This window comes from Myxocyprinus asiaticus, chromosome 2, assembly GCF_019703515.2.
Source record: "Myxocyprinus asiaticus isolate MX2 ecotype Aquarium Trade chromosome 2, UBuf_Myxa_2, whole genome shotgun sequence".
NCBI classification, from domain to species: Eukaryota; Metazoa; Chordata; class Actinopteri; order Cypriniformes; family Catostomidae; genus Myxocyprinus; species Myxocyprinus asiaticus.
Window position 1 is genome coordinate 51091006 of NC_059345.1, and position 12264 is coordinate 51103269.

The 12264-nt window shown below is 36.5% G+C and overlaps 1 protein-coding gene across 1 annotated transcript in view; it reads right to left on the reverse strand.

Annotated features, from left to right (window-relative positions):
- Positions 1–6096: 6096 nt before the first annotated feature.
- LOC127452234 (very-long-chain 3-oxoacyl-CoA reductase-B) overlaps positions 6097–12264 on the reverse strand; it is a 35080-nt gene continuing 28912 nt past the window's right edge. The window contains exons 8-11 of the mRNA XM_051717586.1: positions 12012–12093; positions 11622–11687; positions 10627–10776; positions 6097–7164 (exon numbers count right to left, since the gene is read on the reverse strand). Of these exons, the coding sequence (XP_051573546.1) occupies positions 7057–7164; positions 10627–10776; positions 11622–11687; positions 12012–12093 (406 nt within the window). The 3' untranslated portion in view covers positions 6097–7056. The remainder of the gene's footprint in view (positions 7165–10626; positions 10777–11621; positions 11688–12011; positions 12094–12264) is intronic.

Here is a 12264-nt window from a genome sequence, read left to right on the forward strand (position 1 = left end):
GCAGCAAGAAAGAGAGATCATATTACTCCGATCTTAGCCTCTCTTCACTGGCTGCCCATTAAACAGAGAGTAGAAAAGGTTCTGATGAAAGTGTACAAGCATTACATGATATGGCCCCAGAATATATATCGGAAATGATTAACACTTAACATGAGACCTCTTAGATCTAATAAGCAATTGATGCTTAATATTTTACGGACACGTTTTAAGGGTAAGGGAGATCGTGCATTTGCTGCGACGGCACAGAGATTGTGGAATGTTCTGCCACTGTTGGTTAGATCATCGGACACGATAGGAGTATTTAAGACACGTTTGAAAACATATTTATTTTCTGTGGCATATGCGAGTTGTTAGAATGTTATTAGGCCTTGTCTATGTGTATGGTGTGAATTGATTGTTTGTTGTACTGTATTTTTATTATGTGTTTATTGATGGATTGTTTTTTAGTATGTTTGATTATGTTTTTAACTGTACAGCACTTTGGTATGACTTTGTAGTCTTTGAAGCACTTTATAAATACATTTTATTATATTGCTGTAGTCGCGCTACTCGCTTGACATGGTCACTCTGTGGGTATAGACATTGATTCCGTCTGCATTTGTGCAAAGCCAGTGACCAAAACCTATATGAAATTAATTAGCTGCCAAACTAACTTGGTATTACGTTGATGATATAATACAAATAAGTACATTTCAAAAACAAAAATGATCATGTGTCTCTACAGTAATGACTGATAGGAATATAAGTGAATACAAACCTTAATTTTATTGAGGAAAATTCCTCTCAGGAGGCTGTTTTCTCAGGACAGGAGGCAAAAATGACAGTTGAAAACTGGTTTTATCCAGTTTGGCACAGATAAACCAGCAGTGGTTTATTCTGACCCAGCAGCTTGGGTTGGCTATGGTGAATTTTACTGTCAGTGACAATGACCCAGCCATTAACCCAGAAAAGTTGGGTTAAAAACTACCAAACACTGTGAAAATAACCCAACAAAATGACCCAGCAGACTCAACTGAGCAAAATTTAGAGTGCATGTTAAAATAAAATGATACATTATAAATTCTGAATCTATGTACTGATTACTATTGTCCCATATCTGCCAAACATGTTGAGTCATCATCTGCAGCCTGAAACTGAACTTTTGACTGGAATTTAGGATTGAATGCACTTAGATGCATAGAAAGCTATAGGGTGCTCCCTTGCTCCCTATTTAGTGAATGACTTAACCTCCAGTATGCTGTCTGTCTTCACTGGTCTCAGAACAGTTTGAAATGTACCTTATTTTCATCCTAACTCCATGTAAAGCCTCTGAAAGCAAAAATTTTCAGCTTTTGGATGAATCCATTTATACTCAATGTGAAAATGTACAGTAAATATAGGATTTTTTAAGGAAAAAATGCGCTAAAGAACACATTAGTGTACATTGTGTTTAGCAGCATGGGATTTCACAATGGATCACTCAAATTTTAAAAATGGCACATCGGATGAAACTAGAGACTCTAATCTTTTGACTCAAACAGGTTTCAATGTAAAAACGTAATTAGGTTTCTGACCAGATGTAGATTTGTTGCCATTTCTCCAAAAGAACAACTCTGCTGTGGTTGGCGATATGTTGTTTTGCCACATGACTCAGTGCGTCGAAAGTCTAACCCTTTACTGACAGCCTCCTGAACTGAGATAATTCGGTTTAAATTCATTTAAATTATGCGTTGCATATAAAGTCAAAATACAATGTCCATGCATGTGTACGCAGGGTAGCAGAAGGCAAAATAAATTTATTTTATTAAAAATTTTATTTTATTATAAAAATGTCATTTCCATTTCCATAATGTCCACCAAAGCATGCTATAAAACACATTTCATTTTTCTGAGATGTGGTCGAAATCTTTTGCTTTCTGAAAAATGACAAAAATGACATTCTTCTATCCACTTTTGGACTTTGTTAGTGGACAAATCAAATAAACTAGTGAGAATGCGAAAAGTGTTTTATTTAAAATTTCACAGGGCCAAAAGTGTCCATGGTTGAAGCAACACCAAGAACAAATAAGACAAAATAGAAAACAATTATTTTCATATGCCTCTGTGAGATAAGTCTTAAAGAGAGATTTTGTCTTTGACAAAACTCAAATGATGCTAAAGTGTAATCAGAGATTTTCTTTGCCATGCAACAAACATGCAACACATTTTCAGTTTTAACATTAATATGCTACACATTAGCCATTTACTAGTGTAGAGGATAACAGAGTACAAAATATTCATAAAATATATATTATAACTTAACAGCAATTTACCCATCTTTGGTAAAAAAAAAAAAAAATCCATAGTTGGGTGAGTCAGTCTGGCTTCATTGTGAGGCATCTACCCTGACATTTCCATTATAATAGTCTCCATTCTGTACTGAATCTCAGTCACTCAATCCATCAAGGTTCTGAGGTCCAAGCTGGCCTGGACTTATTGACGTGCCTGTGTGCATCTGCGCAGACTCTCAAGCGACTGCAAGAAAGAGCGGCGTGCTTTGTCCTCCTCCACTGTAAATGGTCCTTCCTCGTCCACCTCCTCTGCAATTTTGCAGCAGCTGAACTGGATCTTCTTCTGGAGGATAGATCGGGCCTTTTTACATTCAAGGACCCTGGGCGACCCTATCAGCTGGGGGAATTCCTCCATAGCCAAAGCCATCCAATGATTGGGCAAAGCATTCAAGTGACTCATCTCAATTACACGTGTGGTCATTCCAGAATGGTTGTAGGTTTGGTTGAGAGAAAAGAGAGTTTTCAAATTCGGTTGGGATTTTCAAAAGGGAAAATCTTAGACGTTGCTCGCCCTCATATAAACATATAAAAGTTTTATGCCAAGTGAGTCAGTCTTCCAGATCCACTCTTTGAAAGTCCAGACTGCTGGTCAGCGATGTGTATGAAGAAAGTGGAGAGATGCTCTTCAGTCTGTTTGCTGCTCTTGTTCAGTATCCGTTGTGAGTGTTTGTAACCACAGCCGCTGTGAGGCTTTATATAGGCCTTCTCATCCCACTCACTCCTCTCTCAGTGTCTGATTTCCACACAGTTTCTCCTTCCACACAGCACTGTCACACTTCCGACTTCCATTAGTATCTTCCGGAATCACTCCTTACTACTGTCTGGAGGCAGTGCGCATGCGTTAAGCGGCAGGGAGGTGGCAAAAGGATAGCGCTCAGGATTTGGCAACATAGAGAGTGATCATGTGCATCTGTCTGACGAAAGCTACAAAGATGGGAAGAATTTGTTTCTACCAATGCTCAAAAAATATGTTTTTACAGTTAAGTGTTTGTTGGGCACACATTGTTTCTGGCTGCAGGGAAGAAATAGAGGCAAGAGAGAGGGGCAAGCTGATGAAAAGATATGGATGTCTTTGATGTGCAGCCTAACTGGGAAACTCTGGTGTAAGGTCCAGTGAGCACATGAATCAGGATTGCTGTCTTGCTTTATAAGGTGTCTGGGCAGATTTGATAATTTCAAGACCATACACGTAGCTGCATTAGAGATGAAAATGACACACTTAAAATTTATTTTATTTATTTTTTTTTTTGTGGATCAGAGGGCCTGAAAAAGGCATGCAAGTAACCAAAATTGACAGAAATATACTTGGTCCAATATATACATTGGTCTCAAAAACTATCTATACACTCAAATGTGTACTTATTCTGTCATTATTTACTCACTAACATTCCAAATGACTTTCTTCTGTGGAACACAAAAGGATGTCGCAATCGCTAATACGAAAGCAGTTGTTAGTAACTCACTTTTAAACTTAAAAAGTCCCCAAAAGTGTCATTAAAGTAGTCCATGTGACTTCTGTTTCATATTCCAAGTCTTCTGAAGGCATATGACTAATTTGTATGATAAACACACTGAAATTGAAGTTGTTATTCGCTCTCAAATCAAATCAAGCCCAAATCAAATATGGCAAAATGTCAATAACATCAAATGTTGTTTGATGTTATTGACATTTCCCCATATTTGTTTTGGCTCTACATGAGTTGATCAATGATTTGATTTGGGTGCTTTTTTGTGAGTCACTATCAATTGCTATTGTATGGAAATATGCCATTTAAATTGCGGGCTTAACTATTCCCTTAAAGTCACAGTGAAATGCATTGACGAGTGCAGTTTTATTTGATGTTCTGATGTATTTTCTACTGAAACAGGAGGTGGGGGCGGGACACGTCGAATGGCTCATCCCTTCTGTAAAACAAATAAATAAAATACATTTAAAAAAGCCAGCAGGCTTCAGTTTACACAGAGCCGGTTATGGGGGAAACTGAGAACCGGTCTCAGTACCGGCACGCTTTTCCTCTCACTTGAGAACCTAACAATGATCTTCTAACTGACAACATTAATACAGAACAGATGAATGCAGATGAATAAGAATCAAACGAGTAAAAGATCACAGTATTTTAATGTTTTGATTGAATAAAAAAATAAAACATAAAGAACACTTACTCATGCTCTGCATCAAATGATACCTCAGAAAAATGTCTGCTTGAAAAAATATGAATAAACTCCAGCCACTATCTCCGCATCAGACTCGTGTTTCCTTCAGAAATGATCACCTCTCATTCAGGTGTGAAATGCCTCAAATACAAAGTCTCTGTTAAATCTCCAAAATGTAAAAATTAAAACTAGTGAGCTCATAACCAAGGTAGTTTAAGGGTATGGAACAGGATTTTGGGAGGGAAACAGTCGAAAATACACCTATCATCATCTCTGCGTTTATGTATACTTTCACCACTTCACCAAGTCTTAGGCATTTATCTAATATATCTATATGACCTCTCATCTTGTTTAAGTACTGTCTTATTGAGTGGAGTATTTATTGTTTGTAATCTACTGCTATCCAGATGGCTCACTGTCATTTGTCTGCTCAAACATATAAGGGACTGTTCACTCAAAAATGAAAATTCTCTCATCATTTTCTCACTCTCATGCCATCCCAGATGTGTATGACTTTCTTTCTTCTGCTAAACACAAACAAAGATTTTTATAAGAATATCTCATCTCTGTAGGTCCATACAATGCTAGTGAATCCACACCTATAATATAGCTTCTGAAGATATATATTTAACCACTGGAGTCTTATGGATTACTTTTATGCTGCCTTTATATGCTTTTTGGACCTTCAAAGGTCTGGTCACCATTCACTTGCATTGTGTGGACCAACAGAGATGAGATATTGTTCTAAATATCTTTGCTTATGTTCAGCAAAACAAAAAAAAAGTCATACACATCTGGGATGGCATGAGTGTGACTAAATGATGAGAGAATTTTCATTTTTAGGTGAACTATCCCTTTAAATGTTGCTTTTGTCCAATGCTCTGCAATGTGAATAAATGACAATGAACATTACTGTGAAATAATAAAACGATGATGTATTGTTCAAAATGAATATAAACAGTATTTGAGCACTTTGGTTGTCATACGTAGTGGAGTTAATGTTACTGATGAAAAGCTAATGTGACCGGTGTTAAATCTGCGAGGACACCAGTGTGAACTTGAGGTGAACTGATTTCATGCATCCACTAAAAAGGACCATAGGGCCAGTTGGTGAAAAGCGATTGCAAAAACGGCTAATAAAAGTGCAGTTAGTTCTGATCTACTCTAGCATAATTTGTTAACATATGACACATGGATTGATATTTTTTTATCTAATGTAAATGACATTCAGACATTAATTATCTCTATGCTTATTTATCTGAGAAGACTATTTGCAACAAACAAAAATGTAACAGCTTTAATTATCAGAATTGTGCCATGTTAAAATAAAATAGCCCAAAAGACAAAAGCCTGGCAGATAATACCACATCACTGGTCAAAGAATGGGAGTCCTTTAAAGTTTATTTCTAGAATTACTGCATCTATAAATATCTGGGTCATTAAAGTTTAACAGAAGACTTTGCATTATATAAAAAGGGCATGAGTTAGGGTTAGGTAAAACTGACATGCAAACGGTCTAAAACTCTCAACCTGTGGCTCTATAAGCTCCCTCTTCCATCATTTTACCAAAAACACACACAATATATTAAGCTCAATATGTGTCAAAAATGCATCAAACATACAAAGCAGAGACTGTTATTAGAAATAATTGCTTTATTTGAAATGCAAGATTAATTCAGAAACAGACATGCCGATTATCCTACATTACTGTACATACTCAAGTGCTGCTGTAGTTGCCTTTAGCCTGCTGTTGCTGGGTTTAGACTGCCATCTTGTAAGTGTTATTCACAGTGAAACTTGAATATATGACACCCTCATTTAGCAACACTAAGAATCATATGGTGTTGTTTTGGAGAAACTAGTGCATTTACACTGAACTTAATACTGGAAATGCAGCCTTAGCTTTAAATTTGTAAATCAAATAAATTCTAGTTTGCTTTCCATCACCAGCCGTATCAGCATTACAAAGTTAATAACTTGCCACAAGAGTTAGTGCAATATAATCACATCCCTTTTAAAGAAGATGCTTTACAGTTAGAATATAGTGCCATCTGTTATAAGATTTAGTTTAAACAACCGCTTTGAAAGAAATGGACAAACTTGGACCAAGTGTACTACTTTGGAGAAGTCCATTTGCAATATTTAATGATTTGTAGGAATGCTGTCTAATTTGAGAATATGTTTCTCATTATGTTCATTTGGTGACTTTTAAAAAGAGAGCTACTTATTCACTCTACATTTTAAAAATAACCAAACAAACTGTTCTTATCTACACTTACAGGATGATACAAAGAACATTACAGAGACTTCAGCTAGTGTGCAGTTGTCTTTAGTTAACATAGCTAGTCAGAAAAAGCTGTTCAAGCAAATCATGTTTTGGTTAGCTAAGACTCTCAAAAGCTCAATACACCAATTAATGCGTGGAAAATGCAACCCTTGATTCAAACCATCTCAATGGAGACAGACCTACAATGAGCAGATTGGTTTGACTGCTCTTTGGCCCCTGACAGCAAAAGGGACGATTCATGATTTTTTGTTGGTCCCGTTTCCCCTTTACACCACGTCATCCCTCTGTCTGTCCTTTTGTCTTCCTCTAACCTTGCTTCTGTTTCTTCAGATAGCGTGCACGCTGGGACAACCCCATGCTCATAACATACTTATTGAGCAGTTTAGCAGGAAGCAGAGAAGTAGTCACCCAACCCTGCAGCAACAATAATTACAGATTTGTTAAGTCTCACAGAATCCAGAAGATGAAAACAGCCCAACAATCGCTTTAGTACTATAGTTCTCCAGCATGTCAGTAAATTTACATCTTATACAAGCTTACACTAATCCACATGGTCCATATTTTAAGCACAATGTGCAGTACTGTAGTACAAATTGTGTAATACTATAGTAGCCTAAAGAAAATCATCATACCACTTTGGAATGGCCACTTTTTTTGTCTTACAGCCTGAAAACAAAACCTATTTTTATTTTTTTTTTAATTCCAGCTTTATTTACAAATTTTACCTTACAACATTCAAGTAATGAAAAAACAAACAAACAACTGAAATCGACAACTGAAAATGGGCAGGTGGTTCACCTTTCAGCACGACAATGACCATAAACACACAACCAAAAATGCAGTGGCTTAACTCATCAACTATGCGGACCCGCAAGCGGGTCCAAAAGGGGGCACTATGTCGTCTCAAAAAATCTGACCAATTTTTGGCAATTAGTCAACAGTATGTGTAAATGGTAATAGAGGTCAACCGATATATTGGATTTACCGATAGTTATTTTTGGTTTCATTTCTCAGTGGCCAGCGCTGGAGGGTTCTCAGTCTGAACTCCTTGGTTCCACAGTACAACGGTGCCCTCTAGAGGTTCAATAAAAACAATCACTGACTCCTGGAGTTTGTTGTGCTACATGACTAGGCTATTTATAGAGATGGATGCTTCAAAAGCGGGTTTGAAACATCGACGGAGAAAAGCCAAGGTATGTATACAATACACATTATTATTGTCATGGTACAATAAATCAGTTATTTAAGACATCCAAAGGTGGTTTTATAATTTGATTATAACTAATCGCTGCACTGGAGAATGGCATTGCGGACAAGGTGGAGAGGACGCTAACATTAGCTGTTCGAATGGTTAGAACAATGTTACGAAGTCAAGGATGGAAACTGCTTACGTTTCCTCTTAACACGCTTTTTTTAAGTTAAAAAAGTCACTTATGAATTTGTGCAGATTCGCTGAGTTTTTTTTTTTTTTTTTTGGGGTTGAGGGGCGTCCAATATGTTACGGTAAGGTTATAAACAGGAGCGCTCCGATGAGGTTTTGTTTCTAAGTAAATTTATTAGTAATTCAATCATTAATGCCAACCTTATATGAATATGCTGCCTGAGTTTTTGCTTTTGCTCAGCCATTTCACTTGCTTCAGAAGACCATGCGCTATAAAATTACATTGCGTCAATGCACTGAAAATGCAATGAAAAGTTTTATAGTTTTATGTTTTATAGTTTTACTATAAAGTTTCCCAAACTTTTCTTCAATCTGACAAAATGAACTTCTGTCCAAGCTTCCTAATTTTATGACGTAGTTATTTACAAAAAAAAAAAAAAATTGTTACATAATACATTGTATTCATGTTAAGGCACATTTAATATATACAATGCCATTCTAAAATTACCTTTAAAAAGACAAGACTTGAGTTGATTTTATTGCTATCCCCTTTTCTCTCTCCCTTTCTTGTACATCATTCATATACAGTATTTAATATATGACAATAAAATAAAATAATAAATATTGTCAGTGGTGATGAAGCACACAGTCGCTATTTGGCTTTGTAAAGCAGAGTTTTATGTTACTGCTGAACAACAAACATTAATATTTTCATTAATTTCAGATGGCAAAGGTATTGAAGAAGGTACCAGTGTGGGAGAAATGTATAAAGTATCGCCATTGAAAGTAATACTTAAAGTTCAGCACTATTTTACATTGAGTGGAAAGTTTTCATTCATATTATACATTTTAAAAACTATCAGCCGATTAATCAGCTATCGGCCTGTTTTCCCACCTTAGTTATTGTATTGGCAAAACCCACTATCGGTCGACCTCTAAATGGTAAGCTTTTAAATTTGAGTGTGAAAAATTGCAGGTGGCAGCCCAAAAATGCCCCAGAGTTGAAGAGGTTAAGGATAGGAAGGTCAAAGACCTTGAGTTGCCAAGTCAGAGTCCTGACATACAGTACTGTGCAAAAGTCTTTAAGATGTTTCACAAAAGCATTTGTCTTAAGATGGTTATTTATATTTTCAGCTTTAGTGCGTCAAAAGGAAATATAAATGTTAGACTCCCAAACATTACTTTTGCAAATAGAAAAGATTAGAATAGAAGAACAGGGAGCCCTGCAACAGATGGCATGTCCCCCACATCGTGAACATCATGTCAGTCTGAAATTACATGAAGAGACAGAAGCAAACGAGACAGCCTTCTAGATAGAAGAACTGTGGTGAATTCTCCAAGAAGCTTGGAACATCCTATCTGTCCAGGTGTACCTAGGAGAATTGGTGCTGAATACTGATTTAGCTTTTTTATGTTTACTGGACTTTGTATGACATTAAGTGATAAATGAAAACTATTTATGTCATTATTTTTGAAGACATCCTCACTATGCAACATTTTTCACAAGTGCCTAAAACTTTTGCACAGTACTGTAAATCCAATTGAAAACTTATGGACTTTAAGAAAGCAGTCCATCGCCACTCACCCCGCAATTTGACCGGACTCACAATTCTGCAAGGAAGAATGGGCAAACATTCCCCAATCTAGGTGCGCGAAGCTAGTAAAGACACATCCAAACATACTGATGGCTGTCATTAAAGCAAATGGTAGCACTACAAAGTATTATCCAGGGGTATGATCACTTTTCAAACCCTGTTATTCTAGTTTTTCATCTTTTATACATTTTTGGAACTGTTGCCTTTTATCTTTTTTTTTATCATTACTTAAATGTTGCAAGGCAAAAATTTTAAATAAAGCTAAAATTTTTATTTTTTGATGGGTTTTGATCTCAGGCTGTAAGACAAAAAAAAAAAAAAAAGTGTATGATGATTTTTTTTTTTATAGGCACTGTAAATAGGTAGAAAGAAGCTTCTTAATTGGGTGGTATATTCAATTCACTATAGACATAAACACTGAATTAACAGATTGTGAAGCAACACTACATTGCCAAAAGTGTGTGGACACCTGACCACAAAACCCATCCTGTGTACAGTATGTACTTGTTAAACATTTAATTTCAAAAGCATGGGCGTTGATAGGGAGTTGGCCCTCTTTTTGCTGCCAAAACAGCTTCCACTCTTGTGGGAAGACTTTCCATTAGATGTTGGAACATGGCTGCTGGGATTTGCTCCTATTCAGACACAAAAGCATCAATGAAGTTAGCTACTGATGTTGGGTGATGAGGCCTGGCTCACTGCAGCATTCCAATTCATCCCAATGGGGTTCAAGTCTGGGCTTTGTGCAAGTTCTTCCACACCACATTAAGACCTATTTATTGACCTCGCTTTGTGCACCGAGGCATTGTGCGAACCAAGGGACTGCATGGCTGTATACTTGATTTTATGCACCTGTTAGCAATAGATGTAGTAATGTAGTATACTTTAAGAGGTTCTCACCATGATGGCATGAGGGAGGTAACCATTGGTCTGAGTCTGAAGACCTACAGTGCTCAGCTGGGCTTTTACATAGCGTTCTGGAGTGGGAATGTCAAGAGAGGCTCTCTTGATCTTGCTCAGTTTGGTCGTCACAAAAAATGGTAGCACACTCTACAAAATAATACAGAAGACATTTTACAACAGCATTTTAACTAGTATAAATCTGAGTCATCAGCCTAAACCTAGAACAGGCCTATTCAACTTGCGGCCACCGGGCCAAATCCGGCAGTTTGACATTTTCAGTGGCCTGCGTGAGGTTTTCTTCGGGGCTGCTCACATCGAATGCATTTTGTGTCTGATCGCACTGTTTTTCAATTGCTTTACTATGTAAACTTGTACTAGAAGAATGTCGCGCCACGTCTCGATGTTTTCACAGTGTCTCATGCAGGAGTGTCATGTTTTTCAACAAATAATCATTATCCGTTAATTCAACGAAATAGGAAGATTAAAGATCTAAAATCATGGACAACTGACAAGCATGAGGTTGGAGAAACAGAAAAGTTCCGTTCATTAATTTGGTCAAGAAAACATTCAATTTAAAAAGTTCAAATAATTGCATCTATAACAAACCTCACTGTTAAATGTTTACTATCAGTCGGAATTACTCTCTATATGGACCAATTTTGAAAGCATTTTTTTTTATTTTTTTTATTTTTTATTTTTTTAAGTTCTCATGATCAAAACATTAAAGCTATAAACACAGATTTTTTTTTTTTTAATAAATAGTGAATATTCTGGCTTGGCCCACATGCACCGAATATTTTTTCCATCTGGCCCACTTGTCGAGGAAGTTGAATAGCCCTAACCTAGAGCACTATAAATATCAAATAGAAATAATTTTTGTATAATTAATGTCACTTCAGACAGCAAAAATATAATACAGTAAGCACTAAATCTTGTGTTCACCCTCTACAAGCTTCCCATTTTAAACAACTCTTTCAATCATTTATACATACCTGTATTATTATCCCTTTGCTTTTGTACTCTGCATCAAGTCCACGAGAAAAGAAGTCCACAAAGGCCTAGAGGAGTGAAAGTAATCATGTATTATGTGGAATTCAACATCATGAAAGTAACTACCTTCCGTAAAAAAAATTAAAAAAAACTACTCACATGATCCAAAACATCAGCATTAGAAAAGTAATACAACCATTACAGTAGTGCTGACTAATATCAACAACAAATAAAGCTCAAAGATACTGCTAAACTCAATTATGAGATTCCCTGTGGAAACTTTACATAGCGAATAATATGAATTGGTTCAAAATGCCACATCTATGGAGACATGAACTTTTCTCAGGAACAGATTCAAGACCTGAACCATGATGGAGAGAGAGGTGACTTGCCTTTGTGGAAGAATAGAGGGTAAGGAGAGGAACTGGGTACATGCCACTAGCCGAGGCAATATTCAAGATCACTCCTTTAGACCTGGAAAGAGTTTTCTTTGGTCAACATTTATGTTCAAACTGTTGTACAACAACAAGTAATCATGTCTAATAAAGACGATTTTGCTCAAAATGCCCAAGGTATTTGTTCCATTTACACTTTACTCATTTGACATCACAGAATTATCCCTTTTAACTCACGGGCACCCATTAA